The sequence below is a fragment of the Centroberyx affinis genome, unplaced genomic scaffold (assembly GCF_046629955.1).
Source record: "Centroberyx affinis isolate AG114_WGS23_722 - 3 ecotype Tasmania unplaced genomic scaffold, CSIRO-AGI_Caff_v1 ptg003119l_1, whole genome shotgun sequence".
NCBI classification, from domain to species: domain Eukaryota; kingdom Metazoa; phylum Chordata; class Actinopteri; order Beryciformes; family Berycidae; genus Centroberyx; species Centroberyx affinis.
Genome location: NW_027281184.1, coordinates 149,132 through 174,982, shown reverse-complemented (window position 1 = coordinate 174,982; position 25,851 = coordinate 149,132). Strand labels below are relative to the sequence as shown.

At 43.1% G+C, this 25,851-nt stretch overlaps 1 protein-coding gene across 1 annotated transcript; it reads right to left on the bottom strand.

Annotated features, from left to right (window-relative positions):
* Nucleotides 1-244: 244 nt before the first annotated feature.
* On the bottom strand, nucleotides 245-25,851 carry LOC139659475 (zinc finger protein GLIS2-like). Its single transcript, XM_071537760.1, has 5 exons — nucleotides 25,375-25,851; nucleotides 9,702-9,892; nucleotides 4,658-4,857; nucleotides 930-1,115; nucleotides 245-382 (listed from the first exon to the last, which is right to left on the bottom strand). The coding sequence occupies exons 2-5, from the start codon at nucleotides 9,865-9,867 to the stop codon at nucleotides 245-247; spliced, it is 690 nt and encodes a 229-aa protein (XP_071393861.1). The 5' UTR covers nucleotides 9,868-9,892; nucleotides 25,375-25,851.

Here is a 25,851-nt window from a genome sequence, read left to right as displayed (position 1 = left end):
GTTTTGATGTCTTTACTATTATTCTAAAATGTGGAAAATAGTAAAAATAAAGAAAGATGTGGTGTGTCCAAACCTTCATAGTGTAGTTTCTTTCAAAGGCAAGTAGAACTCAAGCAAAGAAATATCAAAAGAGATGAACATAGTAACTTACTTCACACCAGTAGGAAACTTGTATAAGAATATAAAAACATATCTGGCATCTTATGTGAAATATAATGAAATTTCAGGTAAAGATGAGCATCCCTTACCTGGCATTGAAGCCCCTCCCATTTCGAGCACAGCCCTCCCACTGGCAGCAGTACCCAGAATCCTTTTCAGGCTTGACATGATAGTCATTGATGTGATCCACCAAGTCCTGCAGCGAGTCAAACAGCAGGTGGCACTGGAGGGCAGAGAGAGAGAGAGAGAGAGAGAGAGAGAGAGAGAGAGAGAGAAAGCAAGAGACAGAGAAGGAAAGAGAGATATACAGAGAGATTAAATACAGACTTTATTGAGTAGAAAAAACTAATTCTCGACAATATTGCACAATTTAAGTGCAATTTGAGCAGTTTGGCACTGCTGGTATTGCATTATTTCAGCCATTTTTTAAGTAATCTGCCCATTGTGATTCAACACAGTGAGTTTGAAAAGGCATTTCAAAGTGGCTTGAATTATTCTGCTCTGCTCAATACATAATGTGGACTTGAAGATTCGACTTGCTGTTTCTGCTTTGATCCGATCATACCAAATAGATGTCAGTGGGTTTTGTTTTATAAAAACTGAGGGTTTGCCACATATCACTAATATACTGACTTGTTTCAGTTATTTATCCTTGTAATTGTTCATAATGCAAGCAAAACTATTTGGAGTAAACTATCTAATATTACTGTAGATCTTAGTGATGTTTGGCCTCTACCTCTCCTCTTGTGTCTGACTGTCAGTCATCTTACCTTCATCCAACGGCAGGCCAGCTGATCGTCCAATGAGGGCTCCGGGGAAACTCGCTTCTCTCTGTTCTGACCAATGAACACAGAGGAGGGAAAGCTGTACCCCCCCGCTGGGCTTCCGATTGGCAGATAAAACTGGTAGCCCTGTGGTGAAGCTCCGCCTTCTACACATCTGGGATGAGCTGGTTCCTGAATGAGAGGGAGAGACGGAGAGAGAGGTCATGAGGTCACAGCGATCAAGGAGGAGGATCTAAACACAGAAAGACAGAGGGAGAAATAGATCTGCATCAAGGTGCTGAAAAGCAAGGTGATACTAGCAATTCATCAAAGAAATAATCCCTCCTTTTCCCCATCTCATATAACAGATGCCATTTGGTGGACGCCTTTATCCAAAGCACCTTCCAATACCATGACGCGTTTCTAGCATGGCTGGTCTCAGAGGAAATTGAAGCGCTAATCCTGCTGCTGTTAGTGCCATGCTGTACCCATGGAGATACACAGGGAATGGATCCGCTATCCCTGGCAAAGTAATTGTCACGCTTTGCCCATTCAGTGATACAGAAACACATGCAATGTCTCTGGGTTACCCACTTGAAACAAACAATTTCCCTAAACCGAAAGGGAATTATATTTCTGGCTGTCTATGAGTGTCTCTACAACACTAATAACAATACACTTTATTTATGTAGCACATATTTTAAAAAAGGGGTTTACAAAGTGCTTGACATAAAAACAGAAGCAACTGCACAACATGGAATAACAATAAAAACATGGAACCAAAAGAAGTAAAGATAAACTTGATTAAAAGATAAGATAAATCATTACATAAAAGCCAGACTATAAACATGAGTCTTAAGAAGCAGCGATTGAAAAGATGATGCTGATTTAGTTAGCCAGAGTTCCTTAGGCAGGTTGTTACATAATCTAGGGGCTGTAATGCTGAATCCACGGTCTGCTCTGGTCTTGAGTCTAGAGTCTTGAGGAAACAACAAAACAGCCTGCCAGAAGATTTCAGGCTCACTTTCATAAGAGTTAAAAAGGTCTGCAATATAGCTATGGGCCAAATCTGGCTGAGTTTTAAAAGTAATCAGAAAATCTTAAAATCAATTCTAAAATTGACTCTTAACCAGTGGAAATACTCTGAAATTGTGGTGATATGGTTTCTTTGTTTGGCACCAGTTAAACTCTTAACAGCTGCATTTTGTACATGCTTGAGATTTGACTGAGACATATGTAAAGACAGTTGAAATAGTCCAAACAAGATTATATCTTCTCCAAGCTGTGGATAAAAGCACCTTAATTTTTGATAGATTAAAGATAAAAAAGAAAGATAAAAGACTATAGTACCTTCTTAATTTGATTCTCCAAAGTCATATTGCTTTCTTGAACCACCCCCAAGTTTCTGGCCACTGATTTAATGCTGGCAGACAGGCTAACTCGTTTGGCAGGACCAAATCAAATTATTTCTTGATGTCATTAAGTTGTAAAATGTTCCGACACATCCAGCACTTCATATGACAGAAGCAGTCGTTGAGAGTGTCAAGGCTGCTTGGATCGTCAGGTTTTAATAGGGGATATTGCTGGGTGTCATTGGCATGGCAGTGAAAAGAAACAATGGTGTTTAAGGTTTATATGGCTGAGGGGCAAGCATGCAAAGTGAAAAAAGAATAGGACCAAGAATTGAGCCCTGTGGCACCCCACATGTGATGTTAGCTGGAAAAGAGAATGAGTTGCCAATGGTGATGGAGAAGGATCTATTGGAAAGGTAGAAAATGAACCTGTCTAGAGCATGGTGATACCCACACAGCACTTAAGGTGTTCAAATAAAATGTTGATCAATGATGTTGAATGCAGCAACATGATTAAAATTGAGCAATCTCCTGCCTCTGCTACTGAGAGAAGTTTGTTACTTTAAGGTGGATTGTCTCTGTGCTATATAGCTTTAAAACCAGATTTAAATTTCTCAAAAATGTTGTTGCTGTTTAAAAACTATATAAGTTGGCTAAATACTACTTTATCAACAACTTTTGATAAAAAACGATTTAGAGAGAGAGTTATTGAGGGTTGACAAAATCAAGACTAGGTTTCCTCAAAGAGGGGTTGAAACCTGAAGGGAAAGTCCCAGTGGCCAGCTGAGCGGTTTATGATTGAAAAAATGCTATAACCATCTGTATCAAAGACGTGTTTGGGGAACCTGGTGGCCACAACATCTAGGGGACAGGAAGAACACATATGACTAACAGTCTACTTCAAAAACGATAAGCAAATAAATTTAAGACAATTTACAAGAGCGGTATTTTCTGAGGTAACAGATAAGTCCCGGGCATGAGGGGAGACTATGCTCCAACCTCAACAAAGAAGCCTTGTGTTTGATGTTTTAGCCTTCAAGCATGGGTAGAATTTGATTTAGTCAGAATCACTGGATGGCTGTGTGCTGTGAGCAGACACCGCTCCAACAAATTAGATTCACTCCCAGTCTCCCAATTCAATTCAGTCCTGTTGAAGATGAGTGGAGCATATTCAGCGACCATCGGTCCCTGGCTTATTCTGGAAAGACTGTGGCCATGCCTATGCACAAGATTGACTGATAACATGAAGTCACACACATACACACACATTTTTCCTTGAGTGAACCTTTATGGAACAGTTCACAGGGTTTGTATATTATTATCCTAATTCTCTGTAAGCTAGCATGACATATTAGCTATTATCAGAAACCTCCATTGAGCTCTGCCTCCATTTAGATTGCGAGTAGTAGATGTAAGAAAAGCCCAACTACATGTGGTTGCATTGCATGTCATTCATTTGGATTAGGATTTCTTTGAGTATCACATTTGTTTATTTATTATTCTTGTACTGTAGCTTTATGAGCAGTTTCTTAAGACAAAAAAGAAAAGGGGGGAGGTCAAAAAGTGAGCTGTCAAAAAAGAAAATTTAGATTCATTAATAATTTGGTTTGGTTTTAGATTTCTCTCTTGGCCTCAAAGTGGTTGTTATGCATCTCCTGTGGCTGTATATATTTAAATCTGTGTAATTGCATTACTTTTTCTCCCCCTCTCTCTCTCTCTCTCCATCTCTTTACATTGCTTGTATGCACATTGTAGCTGCATTGCATCCAGATTATGTAGATTTTGATCACAATGTGAGCCTGACCATTTCCATATCTGATATGAAGAATCATTAGCTAAGGTTACATTTGTTGTGTCACTGCAACTTGTATCATCCAATCATGCCAGGACACATTAAGCAACAGATCTGGACATACAAAATTAAATTTGTCTCTCTTTAAGTGGTCAAGCTCACATTGTGATCAGAACTCTGCATACCCTGGATGCGACCCAGTCACATTGCGCATATAAGAAATGCAAGAGGTGGAGAGAGAGAGAGAGAGAGAGCAGGAAAAGTAATGCAGGCACAGACTTAAATAAATACAGCTGAGGCAGAGCAGAGGCATACCAGCGATTTCCAGGCCCAGGTGTGGACATACAGCAACATGATCTCAGAAAATCAAATTTTTAGAATCAGATCTCAAAATACACATTGAAGTGACAAGTGTAACTGAAGCCATTGCAATCGGATCAGATAGCAATGTGAGACAAATCAGATTATTGTGTGTCCAGAGTTATCATTTAATATGACTTGGCGTGACTGGATAATAAAAGTCACATTGAAACAACAAGTGTTACTGGAGCCTCAGTGTGCAGGCTGCCGAGCCAGACGGCTGGACTCACCCGCGAGAAGAGATGGGGCAGGGGGCTGCCGCTGCTGTGAGGGGACTCCAGGGGGGAGGAGGGGGACGGGGAGGGGGAGGAGGGAGAGGAAGGCGAAGGGGAGAGGGAGGAGGCATGGCGGGACGAAGGGGACAGGCTGAGGTCCATGGCCGGAGGGGTGAAGCAGGACCCGGGTCGATCGTGGGAGGAAGACTGGGAATCTGGAAGAGGAGCAGGAATCACACTCAGAAATCTGTACCTGGTCTCACAAAAGCAGCTCAGGTTGTTTCTGTCCATTAAGTTATAATGGGACTAAGGGAATCTCACTGGGACACGTTGGCATTTTGAGCTGGTTATTTTTCTTCACCTGACACTTGTCACACTGAGGGAAAACGTGTATTTTAGTTTTTGTAAAATGGCTTGTTAGCATTGTTAGCATTCTTCACTGAAATCAAGTCTCGTAGCTAACAGTGAGTTACCTGTGCCCTATGGTTTTGATCAGGAATGCTAACAATAGTAGCAAGCTCACAAGCAACACTCACACTGCTACCCGCAATGTGAGAAGTGTCTGGTGAAGAATAATAAGCAAATAACATTTAAAATATGAAGGTATCCCATTGGCACTAACAATGCTCCTGTGAAGCCTGACCCTGTGTTGTAACACGTCTTAGTGGTTGTTCCCTGAAAACCACTGTGGTTGTTTGCCTAGCACTGACATCTAACGAGTGACATAAATTGAAAATTGAAACTGAAAAAAACTGTCCCCTAGACAGCAGCAAGGCAGTGCTCCATTGAGACAATGCTGGACTCATCAACGAAAATTAGGTTTGAGGAGTGCGCAGTTTACATTACATGATTTCTGCATAATCAAGTCCTTCAAATTTTCAAAAATTCTGTCATTCCTTGCTGCCACTTGGGGCCGCCATAGTGCACAGTTGCCTAGTGCAATTGATCCTCAGATTGCATGGGGATCCTTTGGGGATCCCTGGGGTCCCTGGGCCTCAGTTTGGGAACCACTGTCTTAGAACACACTAGATAGATAGCTAGATAGATAGCTAAATAGCTACATAGCTAGATAGACAGATAGATAGATAGATAGATAGATAGATAGATAGATAGATTGATTGATTGATTGATTGATTGATTGATTCTCAAGGTGTTGTGGGACAAATTGAACGAAACATCGGTGAAGGAAGCTGCCCACTTGCCTGCACTCACTCACCCTGAAAGCTAGAGCAGGTAGCTGGTGAATGTTGCTGCCTGTCTTATGGTAGTATTGGTAGCATATTATTCTTATTATATTATTCATATCATATCCTGTGTATTGATAAACAAACAGGAGAGGGAAAAAGGGCAAATGAAAAAAGGGTGATGAATGATTTTGTAATAAAGATTCAGTGTTGTCTTTAATGATACATGCATGGAGAGAAGTACATCATAGCAAAGGAAATGATGCAGTTCTCTAACGAGGGTCAGACTGACCAGGCTTGTATCTCCAAGGACAAGGACAGCCACCTGCAAGCCGACCCCCCCTAGACAAAGCATCGTCTCATGATCCTAACACTGTCGTATTTGTACGGATGTTGTATAAGTGTGTCTAAGGAACAATAGCATCTTTTCTATGTATGACAGTCACAAACCCTCACATGGAAGCACATGATGAACACATAATTGGAACATACAAAGGACATACACATAAAAAGGACATATTTTCTCTACAGACCCCACTTTGAGCCTATAAAGGCTCACATATGCAGAGAACTTGAAACCTTTAAAATATTTTCTGAGGGTAACTAATCACACAACAAGGCAGTAGCAATACAATAGTCAGTTGAGTAATGAATGAGTATATAATGATTATGATTATAAACGTAAATAAGGTATGAAAAGATATATGGTTACAACTAAATCCACCCAATATGTCTTATGAGTTCCATATGTCAGCCAAGCGACTGAAATACATTTAAAACAAATACATGAACAAAATGGAGGTCAACAGACATAAAGGTATACACACTGGCCAAACATCTCCTCACCCATTTGACAAGGGAAGAGTAAAAGACCAAGTGGGCATCTGAGCTTAATAAATCCACATTCAGGATAAAAACCCTCATGATGACAGTAAGAGGGAAAAATCCCAAATGAGGCTCAGTTCAACACAATCAATCGTCGTCTTTAAAGGCAGTAGTTTAGCTGTCAATATTCAGTAGAGTGAATGCATAGTAGTTGGAAACATAGCACAGACCCTAGCATTGTCATAAACCGTCATTGGAGTGTAATCATCATCATCTTCACAGTCAACATTGTCATAGTCATAGTCATAGTAGTCTTGGGCATTACACATCAGGATGGTCAGATGCGGAATTAGGAGTCAAAATAGACACCATCATGGTAGTGTGGGTGTGTGGTGTGGTTACAGCAGTACCAACAGAGCTACCAATAGAGCTACCCCATGTGGAGCACATCCTCTTTACACATGAGAAAAATGCAATAATACACAGTAGGAAAACCAGACCACAGACTACATAGGTGATGATTGTCGACACAAAAGAACCAACTAGGGAAGCCAGAGGATCCCATAGTGGGGGCTTATGATCCTGCAGATTAATAATGGTCTTAAGCCTTTCTAGGTCGTTGCTCAACAGCTTCGTTCTCATTGGGGATGTCAGTGCAACATTCTGGGCCTATAATAGTACAAGTACCACCTTGAGCAGCCATGAGGTAGTCCAGTGCAGCTCTATTTTGAAGGGTCATCATGCGATTGCCCTGGACTTTGGTGTTAAGTTTACGGAGCGCATCGAAGGTGATATTAGCAAAGTCAACAACCGCATAGGACAAGTCTACTATCTGATCCAATGCGGCCAAAACGCCATATTGTGGTAAGATGACACTAAATACCCTATTCCAGCTAGTCTGAGTGTGTGTGCCTCACACATCAGTGTTACCAACAGGAACCATTTGGAATGCGGAAGGTGAGGTGGGAACACTACGTTTTAACACGAGAAGTGCTAATTGGATTGGTGCTAATTGGATTGGATTGGATTGGCATTACCACAGAGACTAGAGCGCATCCTCCTGCCCATGGAGTGGCAAGAGCAGAATATACAGTGTGATTACATAGCCAATATAGACCTTTTGGAGCCACTAGAGGACAGACAGTAACATGCGTATTAGTAATTCTTTTGACAAAAAGACACAAAGTTATTATGACGAGGTGTGGGACTGTTGGTGAAAGAATCTTCATTACATCAACCAACTACTTCATCCTCCAAGCAGGATCCACACACCGCCATAATAACCAACACAACCGATCCAAAACTAACTCAAAAGACATAAAAGGTGGCCAGATAAATTACAAATGGCAATGAATGTAGCATCAGAGCAGACAGATGCTGAACATTTATCACGATTCTGTTGATGTCTGTTGGCATGTACAATACAGCTAGAGTTATGATAAATCTAACTCGCACTCCAGAGCCACTTAAGCCCGCTGGAATGTATCCTAATTGTCCTGTAGTAACACCACTAGGGAAAATCGATTTCCCAGACATTGATGATGATATTCTCACACTTGCTGCCGCAGTTCAGACACAACAAAGGCTACAATTGCGAGCACAGCAGCAACAGTAAATGATCAAAGTAGCAACAAATAACAAAAAATAGTCAATAGAGCTGAACAATTAATCTAAAAAAAATGATCGAAATCGCAATATGAACTTTCCAAATCACAGAGGCTTAAGAGAGAGGGTTTTAGGAGCTCCCTGTAATCTTTGGTCCATAAATCAAGTACAATATTGGTGAAAACCTTTCATCATACTCAAAAAAAAACCCAGTAAATCCTGCACACTGACATCTATTTTTCACTTTTCTTTAAACAATTTTAAAGTAAAAATGTATGACAAGAAAAATTTTTGATTATATGCATCGCAGTTTAAATCGCAACCGCAATATTCTGTCAAATAATCGCAATTCGACTTTTTTTGTCAAAATCTTTCCGCCCTAGTAAACAATGAGAGCCATACACAGACGCTGAACATTCTGCGCAAAATTGATCACATGAACTGAATCAGCCGCAAACACCCTTACAGTCCGTTCATATGGATCGTCACAGTGGCCACATTATGGCCGTCTTTGAGGTCAGTGAGGATGCACTTTGTGTCAGAGTCACGCTCCTCTTGTTATGAGCCGCCGCTGACGAAACCTTGGGGACAAAGTGTGTCTCTTTTAGGGCAGAAGAGAGCTACCATTCAGCGGTTTTTACATTATTATGTTATTGGGAGAGTGAGAACAGAGTGTCCACTTATTACGCTATTGCATTATGGCTGAATGACCACAACATGGTGTCAGTGAGGGCATGCCCTATGGAAAGTAACAGAGAGAGAGTGGTGTGTGTGTGTGTGTGTGTGTATACAGCGGTGGAATGTAACTAAGTACATTTACTCAAGTACTATACTTAAGTACAATTTAGAGGTACTTCACTTGAGTATTTCCATTTCATGCTACTTTATATACTTCTCCTCCACTACATTTCAGAGGGAAATATTGTACTTTTTACTCCACTACATTTATTTGACAGCTTTAGTTACTAGTTACTTTGCAGAGTTAGATTATTAATACAAATTATAAATCAACTAATAAATTATGATATATTTTTATAGGTTAAGCTACCCAGCAGTATATAAAGTAATTAGAATTAGCTCCACCTTTACCAGCTGCAACATTAAAGTGATGAACACATTAATGCATCAATAAGTATAGTCCAATAACAGGATATATATGATTCTGAAATGGGCCATTCTGCATAATGACTACTTTTACTTTTACTACTTTAAGTACATTTTGATGCTAATACTTTTGTACTTTGACTTAAGTAAGATTTTGAATGCAGTGGAATGCAATTTACACTGTGGTATTGCTACTTTTACTTAAGTCAAAGATCTGAATACTTCTTCCACCACTGTGTGTATGTGTATCTAGTATAGCTCCCTTGTGGCTTTAAATAAGAATGTGTCCTTTGTCAACTCTCCTGGTTAAACAAGGATTCAAAAAAAAGGCGAGATCTCACCTGGGGAAGACGGCGGTGAGGGGAAAGTCGTGCAGAGCAGGCGAGGCCGCGTGGCGCTGAGCGGGGCGCAGATAGAGGCGGAACAAACCCTCTTCCCTAATCTCAGCGGCCCGTTGGTCCTCCCCGAGGGAAGCTTCAAGTCCAGCGGCTCATCCAGCGACAGCATGGCTGCTTCGGTTACTCCCGCCCTCCTAGGGAGAGAACAGGTAAAAGTGATTATAGATGGTTATTAACAAACGAGAAACAAAGCTGCCTCCTCTAAAATGTCGCAAGCTCCCATGCTGTTTTCTGATCTTTGCAACAGTTTTGCTCAAAGACCCTTGAGGTATTTTGATTAGCTTCTTCTTTGTACTGTAGCTGTCATTGTGTTTTTCAAGGTATCAGTGAACATCCAATATTTGACTGTGGAAAAATTTGAATTAGTCATTTTAATTAAAGTCCCCATGAAATGAACCCCCATTACTTTTACTTCCTTATCTTTCACAGTGACCTCATGCTGCTCCAGTAGAGGTAAATATAAATTTCTAACCAATAAAACCGTCAGATATTTGAACCATCCCGCCCCTCCCATCAAATAAAACTGCCTTTCTCTCCCTGACTGATATTCCATTGGTTTAGACTTTGATCCCTTACTGCATTATGTCTCACCTCAACATCCTGTTTCAACAGCAAATGCATCAAATCAAGGAAGTAAAGATGCCGTTTCATGGGGTCTTTAAAGACTGGAATTGTTGTACTAGAGAAATTGGTGTCTTCAACAGCTGAATATTTTTGACAGGACAGTTACTCAAACTTCATATGAATCTATGTGATGCTGCCATAGTCTTGCTGGCCTTTCCAAGTAAAGCAAACTCCTGCAGGCTCATAGGTAAGTACACCTCTCTTCCTCTCTCTCTCTCTCTCTCTCTCTCTCTCTCCCTCTCTCTGACTCCTGACAGGGATCCACAAGTCTCTTATGGGTGCTAACCGCTAGAGGAAGTCCCTCCCCTCCCTCACAGTGGAGTGAGAGAAGTCTGATCTGTCAGTCAGAACAGATGTTGTCTGCCACCTAGTCAGTCAAAAGCCTCTTGGACAACCAAACCACAGTGGCACGGCGGCCAATCCTGCACCAGGAAGAAGTAAAATAATGTTGCACCAATCTGCCATTGACATCAGTGCATAGCAGAGGAAGAGTTAGATGTGAGGTGATGGCAAAGCACAAAGCACCTGGGTGGGAAGTTAACTCCTGCCAACAGCCAAATTCACGTAAATTTTCTCTGTTGCTGGTAAACGTGTCCGCCTCCCACTTTGACAGACAACCAGCTATCAAGTTGTTTGCTGTTCTAAAAATCACTCTGGCTTTTAAATGAGTGATATGTGGCTTTTAATAAACTAGTGAAGTTTGGAATCCTGAGATTTTTTTTTTTTTTTTTTTTTTCAAAATAGCTCTTGAATAGTTTTTGGTGACTTTTGAGGGCGGACCATCCTAAAACACAGCATTCTGTAAAAACATAATTATAATATCTAAAAAAAAAACAATAATAATAATAATTAGAGCAGGACATTTTTCTTTTGAATGTTAAATCAGTATAAGTAAATTTAGGTTAAATATTGTTTAACTAATACCACATATTTTGGGACTATCCTCTATTTTGTGCCATGTATTAATGCCTAGAAATGCACAGAATTCGCTGTGTGATCGCTGTCTCCTCATCTGTAACTTGGTCCTCTTTTTTTTTTTTTCTTTAAAAAAAAAAAAATTTTTTCCTTGCTCTGTCAACTTTTCCCTCTTGGTAGTTTAAATTGAGGGTCAGGATGTATGATAAATAATCATTCTTCTAATAATCACTCATCCAAACATGACTCATTTTGTCGATTAATCATTTGTACAGAAATGATGCTGCAAGCATTTAATTTCTGCTTATTCCTTTGCATATGAAATGTGTACTTTCTATAGCTTATTTGCCTAAAACTATTTTGGATCATTCGCCCTAGGTTACCTAAATCACACCCGTGGTTTGGAAACTGTTATAGCAATGCAAATCATTAGGAGTGACTGTTAACCATCAGCTGAAAGTACACAAATGTAACTACACAACATTCAAACTTCCACTATTTAGACATTTGAAAACACCAGACATTTTTAACAGACTCGTATGGCCCATATGGAGTCAAATATCTTTACTTTAAATGCAAATTGTTCATTGAAATTCAAGTACAGTGTTCCATCAGCAACTAGTGAATGTTTCATTTAACTGAATACATCCCTTGGCCATAGCAGTTGATTTAGTGGGCTAACCCTGCCAAGTTTCCGTCCGAGCTTAAGTGTCTACATTTTACATTCAAATCTTAGCCCACACTCTTATCCAGAGCGACTCAGAATGGAGTGCAACAGTAGAAAAAGCTTCAATGCCTAGATTTATCTAGGTAAGAGTGCTGTGGGGAAACCTCTGAGAAGCATTATGATGTGGGCTTTTCGCTGCGATCCTCTACATTTTTGTGGGACAGCTTCATTGTGGCTAAGGCTTAACAAGATTTTGCAGTACTTTTCCACCCTTAGTGGTCTGATGGTCTGAGAGAAGCATGAAACAGAAACATACCCATAGTGTGTGACTCAACTCTAGAGTTCCTGTCAGAGCCAGTGACTCAAGACTCAGATATCTACTTTCAAGCAAGACTCACTGAGCTGGACACTGTGGGGGATTACCTGCACGGTACTTTTTTTTTTTGTTTTTTTTGTTTTTAAACATTTACCCAGGGAAAGTTCACTGAGCACACACACTCTGCTTCTCACTCACACTGTTACACAACATTCACACCTGGGAGCTGCCCAGTACATCCACAGTCTTCTGCTGTTGGCAGCTGAGCAGCTCCGGTTGAAGAAAAGAGGGCTTTCAGGTGACGAAACACACCCGCCGCCGGCCATGAAGGGCCTCCGCTGTTGGGCAACAGTTAGCTAGATAACGAAGCCTTAAACCTGTTTTATTTCCAGGTTACTTGAGCTGATTGCTCTCAGGTTACAACCTGTACTGAGTAGAGACTAGGGCTAAAGTCAAGACGGTTTACTGTGTCACAGGAACCTAAATTTGGAAACAAATCCACCTTATCAGACTATTCACTATCGCTTAGTACTGACTTGATCTACACCCAAACCACAACAATCTTTTTCAGGTATAGCTCTCTTTTTCTAGCCTGGTTGTTATATATACAGTACTGTGCAAAAGTCTAAGGCAGCCTAGATTTATTTATATACATTTTGTCTTGGATGTTTATTTATTTTCTGCATTAGTGTGTCAGTAGACTGCTCTTTATAGTCATTTTTTTGATATTTAGAAACTTTTCATTTCATTATTTTTGAAAGCATCTTCGCTTCATGGATTTTTTTTTACATGTGCCTAATACTTTTGCACAGTATTGTATATTTAGCCATTATTTGTGCACAGGCAATTCTCAAATGGACGTCCATGATGGCGCCAGATGTGGTTGCTATGAGATTTGTGACGCAACTGCAAAGCCTCTATTGGCTTGCTTAAGGGCGCCTCAATAGCAGTTGGAGGGGAGAGTTTATATTTCACTTTCACTGCCTGGATCTTCCCAGCCGGTCTGGGATTCAAACCGGCAACTTTCCAGCAACACGCACGCTTCTTTAACCTCTAAAGTCACTGTCACCACAAATTCTCTTCCACAATCGCCAGCAGGATCCCCCGACATAATATGAAGCAGAGGCTAAACCACAATGAAGTCAGTGTTTAGGTCCTTGGGCCGGCGTGCCAACTCACCACACTGGTTTCACATTCCACAGCAACCTCACCGACTTCTCACACGCACACGCTGCTATTTGGGGGTATTGTGGAGGCACGCACATACTGGACCATATGCATCCAGGCACGCATGCAGACAGAAATCACACCAGCAGGCATGCGCAAAACTCATAACCACACGTGAGCCCCCCCACCTCCAGCACCACCCCCCTCTTTTCCCTCAATGACCTCCGTTTGGGCAGCATGCCCAGAGCCTCTTATGGATCCCCTACCGCCTAGCAAAACACATACTTTGGGCGCGCACACACACACACACACACACACACACACAAACACAACACTTGTGCATGGGGCTATAGTATACACACAGTCACACATATATTCCAAACACATGCAGGGATTGGAGCTTTCTTACACACTGACCAAGTAATGTACACACACACACACACACACACACACACACACACCCATACTTATGCATGTGCATATATACACCCAATCACACCCACATACTGGACACATGCAAGCACTGGAGCTTTTTCACACACTTACAGTAATGTATACACATGCACACACACACACACACACACACACACACAGACACACACTTGCATGTGCCAATACACATACACACATATGCAGAAACTAAACCTTTTTCACACTCTTTCATGTAAAGCGTACTTTTACGGTACATACACACACATACACACAGAGTGCTGTGGATGCCCCCTAGGGTGTATCTCTCACACACACACACACACACACACACACACGCACACACACCCTATACACAAGAGATTCTTTCCTCCGCAGACAGGAAACCTTCGTTTCCACGGCGCCCTGAACTGGCCTCTCCCTCGCCCTCTTTTACTCCTTCTCTCTCTCTCTCTCCCTCCCTCCCTCCCTCTCTCTCCTTCCTGTGGTTTTCCTCTCCCAGTCCTCCAGCAGAGCATACCTCTCCTGTGTGTCGCTCTGTTCTCCTCCCCTCTCCTTTGCCCTCTCCGCCTCTCACTCCCTTGTACTGCTTCACCCGTGAACTCTCCTTTTTCTTCTTCTCCTGTTTTTTTTTGCGTCCTCTCTCTCCTTCCCCCTGCGCTCTAACCTCTCTCTTTCTCATTTGTCTCGTTCATTTCTCATTATTCTGGCATAAGAGATGTGTTCTTTCGTAATTATCCCTCCCCAATGTGTGCCTTTAATCCTTTTCTTTTTCCCTTTCCACTATTCATTCTTTCCACTGTAGTGTATCCTCATGGATGTACATGTTATGATACAGAATTTATTCAAGCATTTCCTCCTCATCCCCTGCTTTCTCTCCTATAAAAGCATATATAGAGAGTAAAACTGAGCATGTTAACGAGTAAAAAAAAAAGGCATATTAGCAAAATCAACAGGACAGAATCTCCAGCGTGTAAAATCAGGAGCAGGATTAGAGATGGAAAGCAGCTTTGAAAAGTTTGAGTGCTTTTTTTTTTAAAGAAGGGGAGCGAATTTCAGTCTCTGATGTGCAAGGAGAGAGAGCTCCAGAGGGAGGGAGGTGCGATGGAAAAAGGCCTGTCACTCCAAGATCGATGCTTGGGCCTTGTTTTGGGGGGTTTACATCCCCTTGATCTTTCCATCCCACGTCCTTATAAGGTATTACGCAATGCCACTGCAACAGCACGGATGACAGGAGGCTTTGTTTTTGTGACTTGGAGGCAGACAGAGACAGGGGAGGGAGACTCTAAAGGCCGAGGTGCATGGGAATGGCTGGAATTGGCTGAAACTGGACACCTGTTTGAACGGCAAATAGAAGGGAGCAAAACAAAGAGAGAAAGAGAGAGAGAGAGCGGTTTAAGTTCGCCAGAGAGAAAGGGATTCAAAGGGACGTAGGGAAGGATTGAGGGAGGAAGGGAATAAGTGTGGGTGGGACTGAAGGATAGAGGCATGAAGAAAACAGTAGGGGGGACGTCTTACCTAGCCACCCATGGACTACAGCCAGAAACCACAGAGGCAGAGAGGGAGAGGCGGAGACGAAGAGCAAAACGCTGCTGTCAGACGTAAAAAAGTACGATTTTCAAGAAGTAAGACAAGAGTGCTGCTGTTCTTGTTGACAGCCAAGTATTTTGCAAATTACGCTACCAGTCAAAAGTTTGGACACACATTTGGACACATATCAAAACTATGAAATAACACAAATGGAATTGTGCAGTGACCAAAAAAGTGTTAAACAAATCAAAACTATCTTATATTTTAGATTCTTTAAAGTAGCCGCCCTTTGCCTTGATGAAAAGGCAAAGGCTTTGGAAAGAAATTCATACATAGGCATCAACTTCTCTATTTATATTCTAAGAAACACATTTCCAGCATTTAAGCATAAGCCTTTAGATCAAAATTGGCTTTAAGAGAATGAAAAGCATAGAACATTCAATCAGGTGTGTCCAGACTTCTGTGTATACAATAGGTTTTTGACTGGTTTCAAGAAGCTCACCCAACACACAAATGACCATATCATCTTTCAATTGAAGTCAGAAAACGAAACCGCCACAAATTGCAGTGAGGTGGTTTTGCCGCCACAGCAGCAAATGGAAATTTAACTGTCAGAGGTTTCAGCTTGCAGATGCGTTACATGCTACACTCCCCCCCCCCCTCCCTCCCCCCCTGTTTCACATGATGTCAGTTCTGATTCCCAGTGTGTTTTCTGCGCCGGCATGAAGTGAATTTCCTTCAGGACGACAAACGGCGAGGCTGAGAGAGAACGGCTCGGTGAAAACAGCAAAGAGAAACGCGGAGAAGAAAGGCGGAAGGTGGAATGGGTGGAGTGGAGGACAGAAACTGTGGGAGTCAGACACAGGCTCCCACCCATTCCCCTCCGCACAGTTTTTTCCCATTATTTGTCTCAGTATTCTCCGTCTCTCTCTCTCTCTCTGTCTCTCTCTCTCTCTCTCTCTCATCTCAGCAGTGCTAAGTGATGCAACTCTGCAGCCCTAAACTGCAATAGCCACCACTAACGCCTGCAGTGTGTCTCACACTGACACTGGCGTCTTCACTACTTAGGAGGAAGGTGGTGGTGGTGGTTGGAGGGGGAGGAGGGGGGGGAGGAGGGGGTGTAATCTCAAAACAGGGATTATCGCTCCTTTGCTTCTTCACTTGAAAGCGCTCTTTACATCTCTAAAGCAATTTGTAAGTTTCTCTGAGACTCGGCTCAACTTATTAAATGGGAGGGCGCTGCAGAAAAAGTCAGTTTATTTTCTTTCTGTAGGATAAAGACACAGTTTGCCGCTCATTACTTGCGTGGGTTTTATTTATTTTTTTAAATCACTGAGCTTTATTTGCAGCAGCTACTCTGGGATTTAATGCTTCTGAAAAGTCAGACAGTAACAGTTTTTAGCAATGCAAACAGCTCTTACGGTGTGTGTGTGTGTGTGTGTGTGTGCGTGTGTGTGTGTGTGTGCGAATGTGTCATAGGAGCTGGCAAAAGACCCGGACTTGCCATATCATAGTTATGACACATGGGGTGGGTGGGTAGAGAGCACCAGATGTGTTAAGAAGGAGGCGAGTTGAGAGGATTTGTGTGTGTTGTGTGTGTGTGTGTGTGTGTGTGTGTTGTGAAGTATTCAAAATGTAGTTATTCTCTGCCGTTATTGTTATTCCTGTATCTCCCATCCTAAAACTTACCACAGCCTACAGCTTTCCTTTCCCTTTCTGTCTCTCATTTTTCCTGTCTTGCTCATATTCCCTCTCCTCAGGTCTTTCCCTCCTTTCTGTCTTCTCTTCATACTCGTTCTTCACATCCATCCCTATGCCCTACCCACCATCACATACAGACACACAGGGAAAATCCAGCTTGATTCTGCGCAATCTACAAAATCCAGAAGAATAGCTTCGGAACCTCAGAAGTTGTTGCCATTTGTTTTATTTTTACTTGGAATAAGTAAGTTTGTCAGAAATTTTAGACAATCATAAATATCTAGAAGCCAATTGACTGACAACTTATCTAACAGTGAATTGTCCTGATGCAAGAAACCCCACTCTCCACACAGGCAACTACTATTTGACTGAAAAACCCACCCAAGGACCCAGCTACAATGGAGTTTAATAGCAGAAGATGTTTTAGCGACCTAAAACATCAACACTTATAACGTCAGGTTCCGGTGTCAGTCCCTCAGAATCAAAGAGATTGGCCCTTTCTAGACTCACCATTTTGCATTTTTCGTTCAACAATCATACAGGGAGAAATCCATCGTAGAAGAGGCAGAGAGACCAATTCCTCCACTGACAGTTGCCTTAATAGACCAGAATGCAATACAGCCGCTAGACATTTTGAGTAAAGGGTACAATTCCCAAAACTCTCGCTCTCTTCCTCTTACTATGCTATCGCTATCGCTCTCTCCACCTATAGGTATATAACCCACAGCTGAATGCAGCAAGTTCAGGCATGTTCTGCAGGAGTTGTCGAAAGGCATCCTGGGAAACGTAGGAAATCACTAACTGAAGTAGACGAGGCAGGCTGAAGGAAAGTGGTAAATGACAACACTTCATCACAAAACAGCTCCCGCAATGCATTGAACATCACAGAATGATGATACAGTATATAACCATGTAAAAGCATCTGAAGGCGTGATTTTCCTTTAAAGACGGCGGCGGCAGACAGGTAGGGTCATTGTCAGTGACATGGGAAGGTATTCAGTCCCTTGTTTGGCTTGTTTGCTTGAGAGCCGGAGAGTGCATTCCCTCAGCAAAGCAGGAACCAGCAGACAAACATGTTGAGTGGGAGGAGAGCAGCACTAACAGCAGCCACAGCCATAACACATTTCAGGCTCCCCTGGGGGGGGGGGGGGGGGGGGGGGGCTGTAGTGAAGGATAAACCCATCTCATGCCAGTTCAGCCCTTTTCATTTGGAAGATGGAGTTCAGTTTTTTTTAAGGTGATATAGGCTAAAACTTAACCATGTAGCATATTCATGAGATAAGTATTACCCCATCTGTCTGTCCATCTTCGCACTGTGTTCCAGCGTTTATGAAATTACACCAGTTTTCCTAATGGGGGGGGGGGGGGGTTATAAAGGTCGAATTTTCAGTCGGTAGGTCCCAAAACTTTACTGTCCCTGTGCCACACATCTATAAAGACTCTATGACCCCGTTTGCCACATCACTTTTGAGTTTAGCTGGGTTGGTAAAGAATAAGTTTGCCACACCAGCGATCCCAGGTTCTAATCCTTAGGGAGTCAATTTAGCACAACTGTTTCTTCATGCTTCCCCAGGCACCAAGCTGGTTGCAGCTTATCACAAATTACACACTTATTCACATAAAATATGACTGTCTCTGTGATTTTGACAAAACTTGGAGGACTGATGCATCTTGTTGGCTGATTGGCTCAAAATAAATCGTTATAATAAATCGCCCTAAATCGTTATTTACTCAGGGAAAGTCGACTGAGCACACTTTCTCTTTTTCAGTACCACCCTGCTTCACATTCATACATTTCCATACATTCACACCTGGGAGCTGCCCAGGACAACCACAGTCTTCTACTGGTGGCCGCTGAGCAGCTACAGTGGAGCAGCTGGGGGGGGGTTCAGTGCCTTGCTCAAGGGCACATCGATGGCAGTTGTTGAGGGAAGAGAGGGCTTTACTCATTCATTCAATTTCCCAGCTGGTCAGTGGATTCAAACCGACAACCTTTAAGCCACAAACCCACTTTTATAGGCTCCTGCCACTCCTACAACCCCACGTTACGAGCAGGTACAGGATCTTTAAAAAAAAAAACATAAATAAATACTATTCTGAACATATACTCAGAAAGTCATTAATTTTGTCTTTTATGTTTGTCTTTACCACAGCGTCAGCGGGTTAAAGCGGGGGGTTTGGGTGGGAGCGGGCAGCGCACTCCTCCACAAACCCAAACACTTCTTGCTCCCGAGCCGTACTGAAGGACAGGAAGACGCCAAAACACTAAACAGACCACAGCAATTACACCACAGGGGGTGACGCAATGTGAAATGATGGCATGCGTGTGTGTGTGTGTGTGTGTGTGTGTGTGTGTGTGTGTGTTTGTGTCTGTGTCTGTGTCTGTTTCGCAAGCTCTCTCGAAACATTGTTATTACCAAGCTGAATCCTCAGCCCTCAGTCACCAGACCGTCCATTCAACTGCGCAAATTGTTCTCAAGTTATTCAATATTGTTGTTTCAGCCACTGAATTAAGCCTGTATTTAGCCTCCCTTTCTCTCTCTCTCTCTCTCTCTCTCTCTCTCTCTCTCTCTCTCTCTCTCTCTCTCTCTCTCTCTCATTTTTTCCCTAGTATGGCGAAATCTATCAATCACATCCACTCTTCTCTTTATCTCTCTTTATCTCTCTCTGTCTTCATTTATTTCTCTCCCTGTGCCATTTCCTCACTCTGGAGATGTGACCCCCCCCCTCATCCATCACCCATCATCCCACCCATTTTTTTCTGTTACTCCCCTCCCCTCCCCACCCCACCCCACCCACCACCACCGTTTGGCAGCAGGACAAGGTCAACACAGCAAACCTCTTCACTTCGCTTCTCTCCACTCTACTCTACTCTTCTACTCTCGGCTCTCCCTCCCTCTTATTCTCCTCTCAGTGGAGCAACAGACAGACCCCTCCCCGATCCTTTCATCCACCGCCGCCGCCACCACCACCCTCCGAGGAGAGAGAGTGGGAGAGAGAGAGAGAGAGAGAGAAAGAGGAGGAAGGGAGGGGAAAAAAAGAGAGGAGAGATGTGGAAGGAGAAGTGCAGGGACGCAGAGAAAGAAGAACGGGGGGAGAGGGATATTGCGTGTTGTGTTGTTCCGAAGGCAGAAAGCGAGGGAGCTGGAGGGAGAGAGAACATTAGTAAATGAAAGACAGAGAAAGGAAAGGAAAGGAAAGGAAAGGAAAGGAAAGAAGGGGGGGGTGGTCGAGAGAGTGAGAGCAAGAGAGAGAGAGAGAGAGAGAGAAAGTGCTGTTAACCTTCATTGTCAGGCATTCATTTCACTAGACAGAGCCAGACCAACAGCAGTCTGCATCCCAGAAATCTCTCTCTCTCTCCCTCGCTCTCTCATTTCCCTTCTTTCTCTCTCTCTTTCTCGTTCTTTCTCTCTCTCTCTCTCTCTGTCTCTCTCTCATTCCCTCAGCTCTGTCATCCAGACCTAAAACACACAAACACATGCGCCTCACATTCCTACGTGCAGAGCAGATTCACCCAATTTGTTTCCACTGCGTGTGTATGTGAGCCTATGTGTGTGTGTGTGTGTGAGTGTGTGTGTGTGTGTGTGTGTGTGTGCCAAGCCAGTAAATAATAACCAATCCCAGCTGTACTGTAGGCCGCTGCTCTCATTCTCATTGGGGAAACAAAGAGCGAGAGAAGGAAAGAAGAGAGAAATAGAGGCTCCATCATATAATGGAGTAATGAGCTGGAAAAAAAGAAGTCAGTGCAGTTTTAACAGTTTAATTAATAACTTTTTTAACGCTAACAGACACTAAGAGACCAGTAGAATTGCTAGTGAGTTAGCTGCACCGAGCTGATAGCCGTCTCTAGCTGCCTGTCGAAAATAATCTAATTTGTATTGGTTTCAGTGGGGAGTTTCAGAGTCAAATCTTCTAAATGCTGTTTTAGAGGCTTCTCCACTCCGAGTGGGAAAAAAAACTCGCTACACAGGTAAATAAACTCTACGGTTTCCTTCCAGATTCCTTAAAATAATTAATCACCAACTCCTCCATCCTCGCTCGGAGGAAAATTACCTCCCAATTTCACCCTGATTTTCTGGATTTGTATGAAGTAGCTGAGCCTAATTGGAGCTGAATCTTAACCAAACAGAGTAACAGAACAGAATGTTTTTCCACCTTAAGGGGAGGAAAGAGTATAAAACCAGAGAACGGGAGATTAGGAGAGAATGTGCAACAGAGGCAGCAAATGGAAGAATTGGGAACAATAAAAGATAGATAGATAGACAGATAGATAGATAGCAGGGCATGGTCAGAGTTAACATTGATGGATTTAATTAAAAAATGCTGTATAAATATGGATGATTTCAGGCCTTAGGTTGGCCAAAAACTCAACAGTATTTTCTCAGAGACTTTCTCAAATGGTGGACATCTCAATGTGTTAAAACTGGGTGAGAGGTTGACACAAAAGTAACGGGCCAACATCAGAGGAGTGATGAGAAAAGAGAGCGATGATGAAAGGAAAGAAATATCTAACAGTCTATCCATTGTAGTCTAAATCTACAGCAGCCACGAGGGAAGGAGGTAGGAGCAAGCAGCCCATTTCTGATCCGACGCCCATCTGACGGCCATGGCAACTCACTCCCTCTTTACAATCATACTTCCCTCCTTTCCCAAGACATATTTTTCTTCCTCGCATATCCTGTTTTCTCTCTCTTTCTGCCTTCACTGTTCGCTCCCTCACTCTCTCAGGACTTTTCTCGGGGGCCAGTATTTTGTTTGAGAGTCTCATGCCGCTGCCCCCCCTCCAAAAAAAAACCTCAAACACAGACCCTAAAGAGAGAGGGAGGGAGAAGAGGAGCGATGGAGGGGAGGAAGGAGGGGGTGTCGGGGTGGGGTTTGCGGAATTTCGTCTGTGTTTGTTTTGGAAATGAAGGCACAGGCGCACGGCTCTCAGGAGGATAATGGAAAAGAGAGGGAGAAGAAAGGAAGGTTTATGGATGTGTGTGTGTACCCTCACAGGTGGCCTGCACACACTGACGGGGGGCCTTTGTGTATGTGTGTGTGTGAGTGAGAGAGAGAGAGAGAGTGTATGTGTACACAAGCTATGCCTATATGTCTGTGTGTTCATCACATGCTGCAGGCATACTTGCATGTATGCAAGTGTGTGTGTGTGTGTGTGTACACACACACACACACTGCCTATACTTCTGGCTGTCTGTTCATTGGATTGTGTTGGCATGTTGGCAAACTTAATACTGTGTGCTTGATGCATGTGTGTTTATTTGCAGATTAGCACACATGCATGTGTACTTTAGCATGTATGTGAAACAGCAAAGAGAGAAAGAGAGAGAGAGAGAGAGACAGGAGGTGAATGAGACATTCCTAGGATGGGGGTGGGGGGGTGGGGGGGGGCAGGGAGCCAGTGGTTAGTTAGCGGTTAGAAACTAAGAGGAGAAAAATGAATGCCTGGTCCAGGGCTGGGCCCAAAAACGATACCACAACCAACCAGCCAGCCAGCCAGCCAGCCAGCCAGCCAAGCACAGGAGAGAAGAAGAAGAGAAGGGAGAGGAGAAGGAGAGAAGGGAGAGGAGGAGGAGAAGAGAAGGGAGAGGAGAAGAAGGGAGAGGAGAGGAGAGAAGAGGTAAGTAGAGGAGAGGAGAACCAGGGGAGGCCTCCTCCTCCACCCCCTCACACCCCCCACCCTCCTCCCACATGAGGCCCGCTACTCCTGCCTCTGCCGCAGGGGAGAGAGCGAGGGGGAGTGGTGCTTTTATAGCTGGGCTGAACCCGCTGAACTCTCATGTACAAACAGCAGGGAAAGTATGGAGACAACAGAGGGCCGAGGCCAGCAGCAGCCACACAGGGGGCTTCAGAGGGGGTTTCAGGCTGGGACGCCCAGGACGGCCGGAGGTACGAGGAGGAGGAGGAGGACAGGAGCCACACAGGGGGCTTCAGAGGGGGTTTTCAGGCTGGAGGTACGAGGAGGAGGAGGAGGAGGAGGAGGTGGAGGAGACAGACAGGAGCGGCAGGAGAAACCTCCCACTGCTCTCTCCTCCCTGTTCAGCTGCACTCCAGCACTCTGCCTGGCATCACTGTCTGTTGGTTGGATGGTTTCTTTCTTTCTTTTTCTTTCTTTCTTTCTTTCTTTCTGTCTTCTTTCTTACCACAGCCCTCTGTCTCTCTCCAATCAGATTTGCTGTACACCATCACTTTGTTTTCCTTTCTTTCTTTCTTTCTTTCTTTCTTTCTTTCTTTCTTACCACAGCCCTCTCCCTCTCTCCAATCAGATTTGCTGTACACCATCACTTTCTTTCTTCCATCCTTCTTTCTTCTTTGCTCTCTTCACTTTATTCTTTTTCTTTCTTTTCTTCCCTTCATTTCTTTCTATCTTATTTTCTTTCTGTCTTTCTTCTTCTTTCTTCCTCCTTTCCATTCATTCATTCCACCCTCAATCATTTCACTTTCCTTCTTTTTTTCTTTGTCTTTCTTTCTCTCTTACTTCTGTCTTCCTTCATTTCTCCTTTCCTCCCTTTCTACACATACACTGTTTTAACACACACACACCCATATATGCCATATGTCCGAGCAGCACTCCCACCCTGCAGCAGACAGTGTGGGTGGATGCAGGAGAGAAGAAGGGGGCGCGGGCTGCAAGGCAGACGCACCCAACAACAACAGGAAAAGAGTTCGCTTGGCTCGGGGCCTTTTCCAAAATCCATCCATGACTGTCTGTCCAACCTTCAGAAAACAGCATGATGCAACGAGGCTGCAACCTGCGTATCGCCGCCGTCGGATGAAAACCTTGCATCTTCAAAAAATAAAAAACACATTTCACACCGACCGGCCGTGCAATTCCTGAACATTTCATAGGGACGGATCTGACGCGCCCATGTGGGTCACGCCCAAAAAGTGCCCCTGCCTAGACTCGGGCCCTTGTAAAAGCGTCAGAAAATCAGTGCAGCTGGAGTTAGGAGGTTTTTCTGCTGCAAAGCCCTATCAGCCTTTAAGGACGAGGATGAGGAGTCGGGCTCGGTGATCGGCGGTGGAGTCAGCGGGCGGAGGACTTGTGGGATTTGATGACCCAGAGTGTTGGGAGGAGAGTAAGGAAGCAGAGGTCTCGTCTCCACCCTGGCCCAATTGGGAGTTTGTGTGTGTGTGTGTGTGTGTGTGTGTGTGAGCCTATAGGGTTATAAACTTACTCACTACCTCCTACACAGTGCACACATATTTTAAGGCCTGGGTTTACTGTGCTTTTACATCAGCTGGTGGCCTAGTGGTCAGAGAGGCCGTCTCATACCCGAAAGTTCCAGCTTTGGATCGTTGCAAAAGCATACATACACCTACATACACACATTCATACATACATACATACTGTAGGTCAACATACATACTACACATGCATACATAGATCGACATACGTACAGTATATAGGCCTACTTGCATACACACATACAGTACATGTATAGACCTACATACTGTACATAGGCCTACATACATACTATGTGTAATGGGACAATATATCGAAATATATCAATATATCACAAAATAAAAATGTGACAATATGAATCGCAAGGTTGAAAAATGTATCACGGTATTAATTACATTTTATCCTGCTGTAGTAATCACAAATGAGACAGCTTGGCCATCACAATTTCACAACCTCTCCATCCAAATGATAAAGTGCAAATACATTTTTAGCCACTTAGACATTTTTCAATTATTGTTTGCATTCTAACAAGCCAATGCCATTGCTAGAAAGATTTGTGTCTCAGATATAAAGTCATACTTTGTTGTCTCTGAACTTTTTATTTATTACATCTTATCAATCGTGAACCCCATACCGTGCTGAATCGTATCGTGATATCATCCCATCCTAAATGTATAGGCTACACATAAATACACACACACATTCATACATACACACACACATACATAGCCGCCTATTGCCAACATTGTACATGTGACTGTATACAGTGCACAGCAGGCTACATGATGCTTCATAACAAGACTAACAGAATATATATATATAGCTCTGTTTTAATACAATGTGTCTATATGTCTAATCCTACAATACATTTTGCAAGGATACTATACAAATATGTATCACACTAACACTGTACTGATACCATAGGAGATTTAAAAAAAAAAAACACCATAAAGTACCCTAAGGTCACTATCAACTCACGACTGAGCACCACAGACACACTACACGTCACTATAGGAATATTATAGGAGTGTGATAGTGATGTTTTTGTCAAGGTAGAGAGAGGACAAGGCTTTGTAATTACCTGAAGGAAAAGCCCGTGGCAGTGAGACAGTCTCCTCTTCTCCCAGCTGTCTGTCTGTAGATGCTCACCAGCCGTCAATAAAACACAAATTTGCGGACACAAATTGCCCAATTCAAGCGAGTTTGTCTGGCGTTTCCCGTACCATCATCGATTAAGTTATCTGTTGTCACCGGCAGGTTAAAATAATTAAAAATTAAAAATTAAAACAGTAATAGTATCAAATCCTCCCACAGGGGATCGTTCAATTTCTGAGGAAAAAGAGAGGAGAAAAAAAATGCCTGTTGCGAGTAGAGTCAGTTTTCAGATCTGTGCAATCGAAAACCCTGTCCTGTAAATTGCGTTGCTAGAAAATAGACTGCCGTTTTAAAAAACAAAACAAAAATTAAAAAAAACAATATGGTGATAAAAATGTGAGGATGTAGGCTGCGATGTGTGTCAAATCCGCTGGAAAAGACAGACGCTCTCTCGGAGGTGCAT